At 40.4% G+C, this 16,493-nt stretch overlaps 1 protein-coding gene across 1 annotated transcript in view; it reads left to right on the top strand.

The window, feature by feature from the left end:
- The window catches only part of LOC148654722 (ras-related protein Rap-1b), a 59,514-nt gene that overhangs the window by 27,207 nt on the left and 15,814 nt on the right, over positions 1-16,493 (top strand). The window contains exon 2 of the mRNA XM_088644610.1: positions 9,870-9,959. Within this exon, the coding sequence (XP_088500736.1) occupies positions 9,900-9,959 (60 nt within the window). The 5' untranslated portion in view covers positions 9,870-9,899. The remainder of the gene's footprint in view (positions 1-9,869; positions 9,960-16,493) is intronic.

Raw genomic sequence — 16,493 nt, 5'->3', positions numbered from 1 at the left:
ACAATTTATCTTCTAGTCTGGCATAATCTACTGTAACAGCGTGAGGGGTATGCTGCGAGAATTGGTACTGCAGTAACCCCAGGCAGGGTTGCTTGAATCCCTAAGAATAGGTTAGCGCTTCCAGTCTTAGCGCGAGGATTTGTGTGTGGGGGTGTTTGGTAGCGTGTGCTCACTGTTCTCCTTTGACAATTTAGAAATGCATTGACTCTTCTGAATTCAATAACAGATGTCACAGTGTGGCAGCTAATGAAGTATAAATCTTCTTCTGTGGGCTCTAGAAAATGTACACGCCTCTTGCTGCGCAGTATTTTTCCCTAGTTCTGGAATAAGCCCATCAGTCTGCTTTATATGTACATGCTGGTTTGATTTACACAGCATTTTCTGCAATAAATATCACGTTGTTCTCCTCCTTTAGTGATTGCCTTAAAATCAGCTTCCTACAGTTTATGGTATGTTGGAGACTAATGAGGTGACAGACTTCAACATAAATGTTCTTTTAGCTGGTATATGGACAGTGCAACCACATCTCACGCTTCATGTGTTTTGTGGAACTCTTCTATGACTGGGAACAGAGACACTTCCAATACATTGAAAATCAAGCAATTAATCTTCCTTGAGCAAGCTAAACAGAGTCTTTCTGTTCTTATCTAGATATTTTGCATCATGTATGTTTCAAAATCAGGGAGTTCATCCAGTTACGTCAAGATGAAGCTTACTTTGTGCTGTGTTTGGCTAAAACAGAGGATGTTTTAAGAAGTTGGCTGAAACTCTTTAAAAACAGTCCAGAGGGACACGATAATTCGTTTTTCCATAGCTTAATGTCATTGGGCAGAGTATAACAATGATTAGATTTTCCTGTGTCCTGCACTGTACGCTGAAATAACACTCTCATGTCCCACATGCTATCATTCAGCATATTTCTTCAAACTAAGGTATTCATTTTGTTTTTTGAATAGATCAAGTAGCATTAAAGGTGTGAATATAATGCAAAACTCCCTAAATTTTGCTCTCTCTGTAATTTTGTGGCCTCTGTTTCTAACCGTCCCTTTTGCAGTAGTTATCTATAAAAGGTTTGGTATGGTTACAGTTAATATAGTACAGACAGAATGTGCAGTGTTCGATATAGAGAAAATACCACCACTTCTAAAAAAAAAGATATACACTATTTTATTCATCATCATCATAGTACTGTGATTTGAATTTTGTTTCTCAATTGAGAATCTGTGGTTATATCTCACATGGCCACCCAGTTGTGTGTTTTTCATGCATCAGCTCAAGACTTGGAAACCTTACCGCGGCCCTGGCAGCAGCGTTCCAGAGGTTCAGCAGAGATTCAGAGAAATGCATCCCTCACCTACAGCCTACAATTGCCCAGATAGCTACCGGTGTCACTGTGTCACAGGGCGTCAGTAGAGCCCTTGCCCACTAATCCCATTCCGCCCTCGGCAGCGATCATCCAGTTGGGAAGGTTGGGGCTCTGGCGTACCCCACAACAGTAAAGGTTAAACTAACTTGTCCTGAAGTACTTTTGGCCTGGTTCATAACAGTGTTACCTGCTGATGCCAAGGCATTCTGTAACGCACTTAGTTAAGGCTGTATTTCACTCACATTTCACAAAGCTCAGCAGAACACCTAAGAGTCAGCTGAGTTTGACAGTTTCTGTAGCAACACCAGCTCTGCAGAGCTTGGCTTCGTCTTTGCTTTAACTTGATAACGCGCTGATCTCGCTGCAGTTCACAGCAATGTGCTTTTCAGCTTTAATTAAAAGAATCTTCCATCTACTTCCAGATTACATTTAAGTCAAAAGCCACCACATTGACAGATCTGTGAGTCTGCCGTTTTTTGGCTACACTCTGCCTTCTCTGTTTTCCTAAAGTATCAGAATGCTCCATGTGGTTTGTGCTTGTAATTTTAACATTTCTCCTTTTCCACAGTGAGTATCGCCCTCTGACAACCCATAATCTCACAGCCCTCATTATTAGGGTATAATAGAGACCCAGTACTGGATTAGCCGTGTGTTTTTCTTCTCTCAAACGCATCATTAATCACCTGACCTTCTCGCACAGATAAACCTGTTCGGATCATTTATCCGACGTATTGGGAAGCAGCATCTCTTCACCTCTGCTGCCGGGCTGAGGCAACTGCAAGGTTCAGCTTGATCACAGCTGCAGTGTACTGGATGCTCATGCCATGTCTGATAAAAGGCTCTACTGTACTGCCTTTGAACGCCTCATAGCCCAGCTGTAGCGCTGCTTCACTTGGAACACAAAGATCCTGAATTGCTGTCTTTTTTTTCCCCAACCCTTAACTAAGGGAGACTACATTTTCCTTAACCTTACATGACTCGTGTCCTCAACTTGAGAAAGAGGATCTTAGGAGGAACTACGTTAATTCCTGCTTTAAACCTAAGGAGGGTCATGCTTTAAAGGGGTCTAAACAAAGACCATAGACCTTTTTTTTTTGTTAACTGACCTACATTTCTGTGTTAAGTGGTATTCTGGGACAGCCAGCAGCCACAGGGCATGTGCACTTATTTCCTTTATTCTATTGGAAGCCAGTGCAGAAAGGTTTTCTATTTTAATGTTGCTCTGTGGAACATAACTTGGAGTGGTTCTTGATTGTTCTTGGCATATGAAATATGACCTCTGGGCAGTCCCCCTTTTTTTTCCAGAGTTGAAGAGCAGATTCGTTTGAAAATTACTACTGGTCTTGTGTGGAGGTTTAATTGGAATTTCTGTAACATTGGCACGGACATAAAATAAAAGATTTTTATGCACTGACCTTTTATGAGGCTGAGCTGGGGCCCTTGGACATGACTGTCAAGATACCGGTAAATACCAGTGGTTCTAGAATTATTGGTCAGTTGCACAAGCACATGAACTGTTTGCTTTTCGTTATTTCTGATCTGTTAATGGGGCTCATAGTTCCTCAATTACCCACGTTTTGAAACAGAAGCATTTCTTCCTGTCAGGTCTTATCTCCAAATACACTGCGGCCAAAAAAAGTTTGATGGATCACTTGTTTGTTACCATAATACATTTGAAGGAAGCTGAGTAATTCTTTAACAGAAACTTAGGATGCACTAATTTAAACGTGCCACAAAGATGTGATTTTACAAAAGTTCATTAAAAATTGAGGAGACTTTTTAAAAAATTAACCTTCTTAAATGTAGCTTTTTTATTTTTTAATAAAAACTATCCCTGTCAATGCCAGTTTGTGCAGAACATGGATGATTCCAGGTAGAGAAGTCTTTTTAGCCTTGAACGCATTGAAAACGTCAGTCTTGTGAACTTCTTCAGAATTGGCAGTGAGACATAAATTGAAACCTTTAATTGAAACGGGAGGTGCTTTAAAAAAGACGAAAGGGTGGCACATTTTTGCTTTATAGGAGTGAGAGTCTGGAACAAGCTACCAGCTTTTTTCAAGAAATGGCTGGATTAGATCTTCAGATCAGTTATCAAAGTATTTAAATGTCGTATCAATCTAATTTTACCCTTCTGTAGGTGAAGTACAAGATAACAGCATTTGCATTACAATTGAAACATTTGGATTTTTGCCCCAGCCTCCAGTCACCTTCCTGTTCTTCAGACATGAGTTGCTTTGTTCTTTGTTCAGAGCTCAGGTGGGGAAAAAAAAACTTGCACCCAGTATTTTGTAGATCACCTGCATTTGTAATACAGTGCATTCACGTTGCTCAATTGACATCTCTTCTGTTCGAATGTTTGTGTGGTTTTTTTTTATTTCTTTCTCTTGGCTACCAAGCCTCGGCTAACACAATGCCAAGAACAGCAGCAGTAAGGATGCTCTCTCCGCGTCTGCGGCAAAGCGCTGAGACAAAGACAGAGCAGGGATTCATTAGGAGAAGCCGGCTCTGGTGAAGACCGCAGGCAAAGCCTCTTGCAAACAAGTGGCGCTTTCCACCCCGAGTAAAGATACGCGGGAGCGAGCAGGTGTCCTTCTCCGCTCGGAGAGGGGAGACCCTACAGGAAAAGCAGCCGCGTTTTCTCCAGAACCTTTAAATGTTTCTGCTTTTGTTCCACAGAGAACACTTTAAAAGAAGACCTTTTTTTTTATTTCAAGGAACCCAGAAGGATGTGGATCATCTCATTTAAGAGTATACAGAACCTTCCGGAGCTTTTAGTAGGAGGAGACCTTTCTGTGGGTTCATGCGCAGATTGTTGTCCACTGGAAAAAACAAGTTGGATTTATTGAATTTAAATATTTTTTCTTTACTTCAGGTGGTTTCAGAATGTAGTTCTAGCAGTTTGTTTTTTGTAAGGGGCTCTCATAAAATGAGGCTCTATTATTGTTATATGTATTTGATTTTTTTTTTTCATTCATTGAAAAAAGCTTTAAAAGCTTTTTTCAAGCATATGGTGAAATAGGACATCAAGTGGAAAAGCATCCCAGATCAAGTAGCGCATGTTATTCCTGCAGTCATTCTTTAAATCGGCATGTAACCCTGTCTGTACTTTATAAAATCTGGCAGGTTTCCTCCCACTGATTAAAGTCATTTCAGAGCTTTTTACTCTTGGCAGTTGTGTAAGGAAATCTCAAACCTTGTTCCATCTGCTGATAAGCTTGAGAAAGCCCTTCCCTCCCTAATCTCTTTTCTCCCCAGTACCCTGCAAATGTTCAGGGTTGCAATTCAGCATGTCGTGGCTTTGCTGCTCAATATTGCCCTTGGTATTAACTTAAGACCAAAAAAATAACTAGGTCTCCTTTTTCATGCATCTGTTGATCATTTCTTACAGTCCTCGTAGGGAAACGTTCTGCCAGACAATGCATGGCAGCCAGGTTAGTCAGGTCTTTAAAGAGCTTCTAATGCGCTGATCAATTCCACACTCTTTTTCCATGCATTTCTTTGTGGCAAGGGAAGGCTTCCAAGCATTTATGTGCACAAGTTATTTTGTGCTGGTAAGCTTAGTAATAAAAGCAAAAACCTGCCAGAGCTCAACAGCCTCTGCATTTAGAAATCTCCACCAAGCCCGGTCTCTTCACTGTAGCGGAGAGGAGCAGGATGAAGAAGGGGAGGGCTCGGGGAACAGCAGCTGCTGTAAACGCACCTTGACGTTCAGAGGGTTTTGCATGTTATTGTGTTGTTTGCCTCTAGAATTGTGTAGGGTACTGAGATTACTTGCAGCTAAAGTACACAGAAGCCGTTTGAACTTCCGCTATGGATGTATTTCTACACGTGGTCACTTTCTTCTGTTCTTTTAATAAACTTCGAGTGTTACAGTGACAGTGAGCTGGTAGTAATCCGTTTCACTTCGTCTGTACCAGTGCAGTGTTGATAGTGAAAAAAACTTTCCGTATTCAGAAGCTGTACCTGGGCACTGTTGCTGATTGTTTAAGCAGAGCAGAAGTTAAATGGAAAGATGAGGGTGAACTGTTGGAATTAAGCACAGAACAAGGTGCTAAAATTCATATGCAGTTCACCAGTACAAGAGCTCAGTGCGTCTAGGCTGCAGTGTTTGGTGCTCCCTGCCTGCTTCGGTTGAAGCAGCACTTAAGGTGTTAATGTTAGGCCTCTTACTCCGAGCTGAAATGAAAGAAACTGACTCTGGTGAGCAATCATTTCGTAAGTGTTCTGCAGTGTACCGAAGCCAACCTGTATTATAAACAGTTTCCTTTGGCAAGATAGTGAAGTTGATACTTTTGAGAGCTGTTTTTAGGTTTTTCTGAAAGGGCTAATCTGTGTTTTGTTAATGGAACTTGCAGAGTTACTAATCGGTATTGTGCAACTAGACTGTTAAATGCCTCATAAATTGAGTGATTTCCCGATCACTCTGTTTATTTTTCTTATTTTGCAGAGTTGTACACATGGTCCCAAAGAGTGAAATTTTAATTAATGCGACTGCTATTTTTCACCTTCTCGGTGAGAAACACGAGTCGACTGAGTTTCAAAAGTTAGTTAAGAACCGTCCCAACACTACGGAGCTTTACAGGTTGCTTCAGTATAATTCTGAAACATTTATACTATCTAAAACGCCAAGATTCTTTATAATGGAGTTTAAAATAAGCTATGGGCTAACTGATCAAAATAGTTTTTTTTGCTGCGAGACTGATTTTGAAACATTTGTGGTTTTTTTTGGTCTGTAACACACCCTAAAGGTAAATCACTGATGTCACATAGTTGACCTACTTAGTAGTGTTTTATTTCTTTAAGAGTATGCAACTCCAGTGTGGGTGCAACTGTTTTGAGCAGCGATTTCCCAATTACTTCTTAACAATTAGACCAGTGGATTCAGGCCGAACAATGGTGCAATCATTTGCCCTAATTATTTGAGAAGACATATTTAGCAGATCTGCAGTAGCCTTCCCAGGGTACTGAAAATGACAACTGGCTAGCAGGGTTCTTGCATCACTATCAACTGCTCTTGACTGCGAAACACGATACCAGAGTGGCATTTCTGAGCCCACCGCCCCTGCTCAAGGCAGATTGCTAATTTCACTGAAGTGGAAAGATGACACCTTACCTCGAGTCTGCCCTGTCTCTCCCGAGACACCTCAGTGTCACAGCTCAGTGGGCCACTTCCTGATGAACGGTTTTAGAAAAGCCAAGATGTTAGAAATGCAGCAGCTCAAGGCGTGGCCGGCTGGTTGGTTGGTTGTTTTAAGCCAGTGTTATTTTAGAATATGTGCATACGTTGTAATTTTTTTTGGTACTTTTGTTAAGCGGCGGCATCATAAGCTAAATATTTTCAGCGTGCTTTCCCTTTGACTTGTATCAGCCCTTTACCCATGTGTGTTGTCTTTGTGTTAGGAGTACTTCTGTTTTTATTGCAATTGAAGTCTCAGTTCTTGTGTGTTCATACTGTTTGGTTGTTCAGTTCTGCTTTCTGTGCTGTTGAGGAGGGTTTTCTTTTTTTTTCGTCGTGGACGTAGTGCTGAGCCTTGTTAAGATCTCCCGCGCAGGGGTGCACTGGGAGATGGCAGAAATGGGCTCTAAGGGGAGGTCATGTTTCACCTTGTGTTTTTTTTTTTTAAAGCAGACTCCTGGCACAGTAAAATGCACAGAATCACACACCTGCACACCGCTGCTGCTGGTGCTTCCTAGCAACTGGGTGGGAGGGGCAGAAAAAATAATGGTAGTTTCACCACAGTCCCTAGCTCTGTAGAATGCTGTGGCATTAAGAACTGGATTGCATGCGTTGTGTCAAAATGACTGGGATTCTGTATTGGACTCTTGTAGGACAGGCAGCATCATGAACCTGCACTGTTCGGAAAAGTCTTGTATGATGGAACACCTGTTCCTACCAAGCCTTTTAATAAATTGTGGTCATTATGATTACTTAAATATTTTTTTCCCTCGTGAATAATCAATTACTTTTTATTTCTCTCTTGCCTGAGATGTACTTAAACCACTTGCAGTAAATGACAGTTTTAAGGTGCCTCTTTCCTCGACAGTCATCTGAGTCTGTGTTAAACCTGAAATTGAGCTACTAATAATATTTTTTCTTACTTTAGGTTCCTCCTTTATACCACCCTGTATCTTTTAATTTTGTTAATTTATAAGACTTGAAACGTTTTGTCCATGTCGGTGCAATCCCCAATTGCTATTATCTGCGTTCTGTGAGAAAACCCCACCATATCCTGTTAGAGTGACACCTGTTTCATGAGCTGAAAGGGGTTCAAAGCTATTCAACGCTATTAAGCAGAATGAACACAATCCCATGCAAGAGCTAAAAACATGGTCGCAGACTGTATGGTTACTGTCCCTAATTTATACACGCAGAAAGCTCAGTCACTTAATTGTAGCTAAAACTGAGCTCTTTCAGTAGCTGTATGCTTTTGGATTGCGGAAGAGTGGTGGTGATCTTTTCGCGCACTGCAGAGTGCGAGATCTGGGGTGGGGTGAGGAGTGCTGTGCTGACTGTGCTCTGGATGCGCTGTCTGTTCCCAGAGCTTTCCCCGAGCTCCTCTGGGACTGACGCTTGAAGTCTCGTAGATGCAGCAGTGTTATGTTTAATACAGGGTCTTAGTGTTCGGCACTGCATCTTCACAGGATGTATCTGAATGGCTTGCTCTCTGAGCTTCTCCTGGTTTTAACTTTGTGCCGCAGCTTAGAAGGTGCTGCCATGTAGGAGGTGGCCTTCTGAATGTAAATGTAGTCTTTTTCCTTTTTATTGTAAATCCATTTGATCTTTTTATTCTCCCCCCCCCGACCTACAACCAACTGCTAGGTTACCATTAATGAGGGGGGGGTGCAGAAAAAAGATTCTTAATTTCTGTTATCATATCCCCCCCCCCCCACTCATCTGGATGTTAGCCTAATGATCATGAGCAGAATGAAAGAGGAAGTGAAGGTTGCTTTGGAGTTCAGGCTGTTTCAGGGCTGTGTGGGCAGTATGGAGGGGTGTGTGCTACGTGTAAGGTATGAGATCAGCCTTGGTGTGGTCTGTCCCAATACGTTGAGTCTTTTGTACTGAAACCTCTCTTACGGTGATGGTTTATTGAATTGTTCCATTAGGAAAAATGCGTATTATGTGGAGTTGTTACCCCACAGATTTTGTCAACTCTTTGGAGTACTGATGCAGTACTTTCTAGTTCTTTTTCTGTATGTGGTAAAAACAGTATGAAAAATGTCACTATCAAGAGTCAAACATCTATACATTAATGCTTTGCCCATTTCTAAGGCTCAGGTGCTTTTACACCATTGAATGAAGAAACGGGGCTCTGGGAATGTTTGTCTTCCTCAAAATGCACATTGGTGACCAGTTTAGGGTGTCAAGTATTCCAGCTGGGCGAGGATGTTAAATTCTACAACTGAAGGCTGGTGGCATCACTGGTTTTCAATTCGGTTCTTTTGGAATGGTACCTTGATGCTTTTTGTTTAGGTAAATTTAGTAGGAAGTTTAAATACCAATAAGTATCTTTGTAGAGTTGAAAGAATAAGCACTTGCAAAGAGGAAGTTACTGAGGGGAACAGTGAAACACAGACCAACACCCATCTGAAAAGAAATGCAGCTGTGGAGGTGTTGGACATCTGACTGTCATTATCCTGCAGAAGCCGGCAGATCATACGGCTTCAGTTCGGGTGCATTCTGATCTAAGATTTTCTGATTGTTTCCATGCTTCAGTAGCCTGGCCGAGCTGTATAACACTTCTCTAGCTTCTATTCTCGTGTAACCCACTCTCCCATTTTATTCGTAAAAAAAATAAACAAGTTGGTTTCAGCTGGAAGAAATTTTATTGCATTGCATAGAACAGGAGTGAAATAATAAGTAGCTTATTACTAAAGCGTGTGGTATCTGTGCAAGAAATTAATTACATTTGCAAGGTGTATGATTTAAATTAGTCATATCAGAGCATTTTAAGAGTTCCATTTAACGAATATTAATTAGTTACATTTATTGATGTGCATGTCTGTTTTCCACAGTCTTTAATTCCAGTGTCTCACTAGCTTGGAGCTGGAATTGATCATGAAGCTGGTTTTAGTTTCTGTATGGCAGGTCCATTCATCCATTTTCAAACCACTTTGTCCAATTCGGGGTCACAGGGGATCCCTATCCTGGCAAGCAAGGGGTTCAAGGCAGAGCACGCCCTGGACGGGGCACGCCAGTCCATCAGAGACATGCACACACTCACTTGCACCAGGGCCAGTTTTCCCAGAAGCCAGTGAACCTACCAGAATGTCTTTGCACTGAGAGAGGACACCGGAGCACCCAGAGGAAACCGCGCAAACGAAGGAGGAACACACAAACTCCACACAGAGAGCACCCCAGGAATTGCACCCAGGGCCCCAGAAAGACATTGTCGTCTAAGTGTTGACTGTTGACTGTTGACTGTCGGTTGTTTGTGAAGTGTCAGCTTGTTCAATTATTGGTTACCTGTTAATATTTCCATTTTTTTCTCTTTTTTTCCAGCTGTGTTGACGTTGATAACTGAAGTGCTGCATGATGCGTGAATACAAGTTAGTAGTCCTTGGTTCAGGAGGTGTTGGCAAATCTGCTCTGGTAAGTATTTTCTAACACCTGATTTTTTTTTTTAAGCTCTTCCCTGAATTGTACTGACTCAGATCTGCCTTGTATGGAGGTAACAACTAGTAGATACTGGATGCTCAAAATGAGGGAAGGAGAAATGAAAATACACAGGCAATAGTACAGATCTCATAATGAGAATTCAGTCATAGTGGTCTAGCAACCAGAAACGCCCTTTCAAGAAGAATGTTTCTCAGAGGTTTGTGTAGGGAGCTTCGGGGTTTTCCTCAGCTTCGGAAAATAAACAAGCCATGATTGTGCCGAGCGTCGTTTTTCTGTCTGGGAGCCTCAAGTCCCCAGGGACCTCTGGAGAGATGCTCCACAGAGGTCACTACAGGGTTGTGAGAATCTTACACATTTGTTTTTCTTCCCCCCCACCCCTTCCACTCTTCCCAGCACACAAGGGAAATGCTAGTTTTTCTTCTGTGGCGCCTTCACACTGGGCTGCTACTCAGTTTCCTGATGGCAGAGGACAGGAAAAATCACACCACAGGGAAAACACCTCAGTGGAGGCCGTTCTCAAGATGCACTCAGGGCAGATGCTTACGTAACAGGGTGCATTTCACTCCTATTTGCTTCAGCTGGAGAGAAAATGTACTCCTGCTGAAAACAGTTATGTAGTAAGCCAACACCTTTTTGTACATCGCCCCTTGTTATCCTGCATATCCAAATTTTTATACCCTGCTATTAGCAATACTTGGTTGTTGAAATGCATTACAAAAATGTAGTACTCCTCCATATGTTATAATAATAATCATTGCTTACACTTATATAGCAATTTTCTGGACACTCCACTCAAAGCGCTTTACAGGTAATGGGGACTCCCCTCCACCACCACCCATGTGCAGCATCCACCTGGATGATGCGACGGCAGCCACAGTGCGCCAGAACGCTCACCACACATCAGCTATCAGTGGGGAGGAGAGCAGAGTAATGTAGCCAATTCATAGAGGGGGATTATTAGGAGGCCATATGTGTTAACTTCCTTATTCTTTTTAACGTTTTTCATTTTATTTCTTCCCTCATAATTTCATTATGTTGGGCCTTTTCTTTAATGATGGACCCAATGATGCCCTAGTTTTATTTTTAGTGGATCCAATCTTGTATACCTGATAGGACGTGGGAGTGGTGTGGCAGGTTTTTTCCTATCCTGCATTCAGTATCATACAGTCACAGTAAATAAGAAAATAACTGTTCTCGGTGCTGTTGCGAATGAACAGTTTGAACGGAAAGTGTTCTTGGTATATTCAGAAATGACAGGAGTGTGCTCTCTGTCCTTTGAGTGTAAGGGAAACGATCTGTGGACATTTCCCTTCTTAAATCACTGGGTGCACTTGATAAGTGTACTGTATCCTTTTAATTTACAATCTTCTGTATTGATGCTTTGAAACCTACTAAAGAAATTTGAACATAGATATAACAGTAGTGAACAAACATAATAGTATTTTAATGAATTATGTTTCTATTATGTATCTAAGCCCGTTAACAGCACATTAAATTATAAGGTTACAAAAGAGAGGTAATTTGGCACAACTAGGTTATTTGCTAGTAGCTAATTGATCCAGTGATCTCATATCGTCTTTTCTTGAATGAAGCCAGCATTCTGCACTTGTGTAAATTAAGTGTTATTTGCCAAATGTTTTCCAGACTTAAGCATGACTAGTTTGCTAGGCAATTCTAGTAAATTCTCGTAGTTCTCAGATGTGAGTACCAGATGGACGCGTACACGTGCACAACTGTCAGTTCCTATAGCTTCCCAGGGTCAATCAAGCATTACAATTATTATCAAAGTGACAGTAGGATGCTTCTGTCTATAACCAAGTGTACTCTGTTTATTGGTTAAGTGGAATCAAAGTCAGGTTAGCCTCCTCAGAATTGGTGCATGATATATAGGTTTGGTACAGTGTGAAAAGGAGATGGTATTGTCCAGATACTACATTTCTTTGCTTTGTCGAACTGCTGCATAACCAGCATTCATCAAAACAACATTCTGGGTTCAAGAATGCTTTGTTGAAAGTAGGGAAGCTCTCACGTCTCCCCTGACAGTCTTAAGGCGTGTCGCAGGCGTGAGACAGAACAGTTCCCCTTACCTGCTCCCCCTCTCTCCCCACGCTGCAGTGTGTTGCACTGTTTTTGTGCAGCTCCAAAGCCCTGCGTGTCCAGAACTGGTTTGATAAATCCAGAAACAATTACATTTACTGTAGCAGATAACCCTGTTGGACAATGCAGATGTGTGCTTTCATTGTGAGGTTTATATTAACAGTCTGAGTATATTCATATCAGATATGTGCAGCTGCATGTTTTTCAAAAATCTAAAAAAATTGGGTTCTTCCTTTTCAGTTATGAAACCTGTAGGTAATTACTTTTTTATATTCATAGTTAAGCTAAATAGCTCAAAATATTTTAGCTATCATTCGATCTCCTTATGAAACAATTTTTTTTTCAAGTTTATGCAGTAGCATGGTTCTTCATGAAAATGTCAAATAACCAGTGATGGTTACCACACCATATTATCATTAAACGGAAGCCACATACTGTGCTGGTATCGAAACGATTCTAAATTACATACATTCGTGGAGACCACATCCTGTTCAGCTCAAGGAAAATATGGATGCTTAGTGTTCTGTGGAATACTTGGTTTAATTCTACACAATCTAGATTCCCATTTCACTATGTAATTATACCTAATATGATAGTGTTTCCTTGTATTTTGAGGTCTAAAATGTTTTTGACAAGAAAATCTAAAGCTTCACAACATTTGCAACTCGGTACTCCAGATTTGAACAGTCTATGCACTGCAAAAATCAATGGTGAATGTTTTTGCTGACCGTTTTTCTGTTATTTCATATAATGAATGTTTTTCTAATATGACATGTTTAATTTTCAAATGATACTGGAGATTGTAAATATGAAAAAGAAATGACCTCCAGGCAAATCTCCAGTGAGGTTTAAAGCAACAAACCGTTTCTCCTCTTTGGTGCTATGAACTCTTTGCATGACTGGAATGTGGCTGTAACCATTTTAACATACCGTATTTCAGATGAATTGTTGATTTTAACTAACCGGATCACAGTGAATACAATTAATTCGCATTCAAACACAGCAACTTTACTGCAGCAAATTATCTCTCTTGTTTTGGTAGAGGCAGGCAGCCTCTGTTGAATAAGGACTATAATAATGCCAGCTAATAAACTGCAATAAGAAGTCAGGATTGTTTATAGAACATGTAATCTTTGGCAGATTTGGCAGAAAGCCCTTGGGTGTCAAAGAATATCTCCTTGTGACATGGACACTGTTAAAATCTGACAAAACTTTTTGCACATCATAAGATTGATTTCATTTAGTGCTAAAGGCAAATACTGTACATGTGCAAAATTAATTTTGAAATATGAAAGGTTTTTTTATTTTGGCTCATTTTGGTATTTTTATTTTGGTATTTGGTATTATTACAGGAAATGTTTGGTGCGTTTTATTGCTTTTCTAAGATCATTTGTCAGGCTTTAAAGTTATTCGAGAATATTAACACTGGAACTCCTTTTGCATTAGACTGCTATGCTTGATAATGCATGGGATTTGTGTCTCTGGAGAGCCTGAAAGCCACATCAAAGGATACTGTGTTCTCTTGCTTTCATTTTTTTCATCCTGCGAGGGAAAAGAAAAGGTTGAAATATGTCCAGCAAGTTAGCTAATTTTAGTCTTACAAACTTTAGTCTGCTACTTCATCTCTTCTTACCCTGCGCAGCATGGTAACCCCTTTCAAGTTGCTAGGTAACTGTTAAACAATTTCTGCAAGGTAAAAATGCTTCCTAACGTCACTGGAGCATGTTACTCTCAGTACATCAATCAGAAAAGCAACATAAAGCGCCTATGAACTTAGTATAACTGATTCATATGCAGCTGAAAAGCTAAGAGGTAGAGAAACAAGCACATGATTGTATGTGTGATTACATACCTGTGAGAGCTGAAAACTGAGATTAATAAAGCAGCAATCCATTGTTCTGGGGAATCCATATTGACGCGTGGTCAATTTTTTTTATTCACTGTCCTCTACTCCTGCCAAAATGAAACTTGAAGCAAGCTGGAAGTAGACCCAAAACAGTTTACACACTTTCAAGATTAAAAACATCATGACTTTTAGTTAAGAAAGGAATGTTTTCATTCTGTAGATAGCCCTATGTGATCTGTTTGTCAGAAGTTACTCTTTTGTGTGGACATTTTCTCACATCTGGTCCCTATAAGACACCCCCACACCTTTGCTGCATGCTTTGTGAAACTTTGACATGTTTGACATGGGTCTGACTTGAGTTTGTTTTACATTACAGTTCTGCTGATGATAAAATATAGAGTAATTGAAAAAATGCTATTTAAGGCTTCTATAATTCTAAGTTTGCTTGAATCTCTTTCATCTTTTTCAAATATGAAACAGTGCTCTCTCCCCGTGCTGCATGGCTGAAGACACTGGATTTGCAGCATCCTCACAACCTGAAATACTAGGATTTGTTATGTTAGTCACTTATCCCAAGATCTGTTGCAATGGATGTATTAAATATGTGAGAATTGAGAAGAGCAGAGCAGCCATGATTTTAGTCTTCTCCAGAATCCCATTGAGTAGTGTTCCACTTATCAGAACCAACATCTGCTGGTATAATAATCGAGTATGATAAGTCATTAAAATACAATAAACACCTGTGTAGCAAAGCAATAAAACTCTTGCAGCCTTGTTGTTTTCTATCTTTCAGCACACACAGTTCTGAGATGTGTGTTGGGGAATTTGCACAACTGTAGCAATAGAAAAGAATATTGTTAAACAGGGGTCTGTGCTGCCCTGATATTGTTCATTGAAGCTGAACTTGTGACATGTGATGAAGGGAAATCGGAGCGCTATTAGAAAGAAAAGGCAATTCTCCATTTAAATTATTTTTTTTTTCCCTCATTCAGAAATTCAGCTTTCTGCAAGTCAATGCCAAACGGCACTAATGGCTATGGAGTCATAAATTAACTTTGAGCTATCTCGGAGCTGGAGAAAATGCACCTGACTTTCAGTGATTAAATGGATCAGTCTTAATTGCAGAATGTGACTTTGAAGATTTAAAGTATGGATATGAGGTGGAAGGTTGACATGGAGTGATAGTTCAGACAGATGCAATAAAAGGTCCACAATATTTGGTCCAGTGTCAAAATGAACACGGTAGTAAGTAGATGCATAAGTGCTTGTGTTGAAGATGAACATGGTTGATCTACATTTGTGGCAATAATATTGTCAATTGTTTGGGTTTTTTTCAGAGAAGTTACTTCTGCAAAAATAAAACCAATATCTTAATTCTTGCCATTTCATTACCAGTACACGACTTAGTGGTTGAGCGTTTTAGTAGAAATCTGCAAACCTTTTTTATATTAAACTGTAAATTTGGAAAAAGAGATGTAAATCAAAATGTACAGTAGGTTTAGATATGCGTATTGAATATCTGAGTATTGTATATTTTACTTTTAAGCTAGCATGCAGATTTATTTTAAGCTTAAATCCTTGTACTACATGTTACCAGTTTGCTCTTTTCTCCACAAATATAAGAAACAGCTGCGTGCTTATTTTAGAGACATTTTATTCCTCGTGAATAAAATAAACATAATTGCTAACCCATTAAGGAAAGAGGTTAGAGAAATGTCCTCTGTAATTAACTCCTAATACAGCAGGCTTTTATTTGATCTGCCTACAGCATCAGTTAGAAATTTGTAATACACAGCATGCCCTCTCCAGTAAAACTAATAATGCCCTGCCCTGATTGCAGTCTGCGATGATTTAGAAAACTGGACATCTTTTCTTTTAAAAGTTGTTCTTTTTTGCTAGCCTGTTGCAAGAGAGTTTCTAAAATTTTGCTATTAGGCCGTTGCATAGTACATGGAGAGGAAAGACCATGTGCAGCAGGCTGCCTTCCAGAACGTCATTTAAAATGCAGTCGTTCTCATTTGCAGAAAGGTATGCTGAGTGCGTGCCTGGCAGTGGACACTTTTAAGATGCAGCGAAGGCCCGAACCGTTTTTATTGCAGTGGCAGGCCACTTGATGGATGACGAAGGCAGCAGGAATCTTTTACAAGGCTGGCGCGAAGTTCCCTTCTGCACACAAGCTGAGGCTTATCCAGCAGATGCAGGCTGCTGAGTTGTAGTTCTGACAGGCGGCCAGGCACGTGTAGCAGGGCAATAAATATTTCAGAGGAGAGATCGTTTCACAGGGCAGCTCGATCACTTTGCTAACGGGACGACAGCCGGAGCCGTTTGCCCCATAGCGGTGTTTTTCCCATTTTTTTCCCTAGATGAATTCCAGCTATCTTTCCGAAAGTGTATGTATGGGGGGAAAATAACTAGATTTTGCTTTATGGATTTAATGTTTAAGCCTACTTATTTATACGTTTTTAAAAGGTTTGGAATATGCATTGCTCATTTTGTGTACCACTACTTAAACGTGAAATAACACAAATGGAAACTAAAGGGAGCTGACTTTGGAACGGACAATA

Source organism: Lepisosteus platostomus, chromosome 9 (assembly GCF_059453375.1).
Source record: "Lepisosteus platostomus isolate fLepPlt1 chromosome 9, fLepPlt1.hap1, whole genome shotgun sequence".
Classification (NCBI taxonomy): Eukaryota; Metazoa; Chordata; class Actinopteri; order Semionotiformes; family Lepisosteidae; genus Lepisosteus; species Lepisosteus platostomus.
This window is presented reverse-complemented; position numbering and strand designations above follow the sequence as displayed.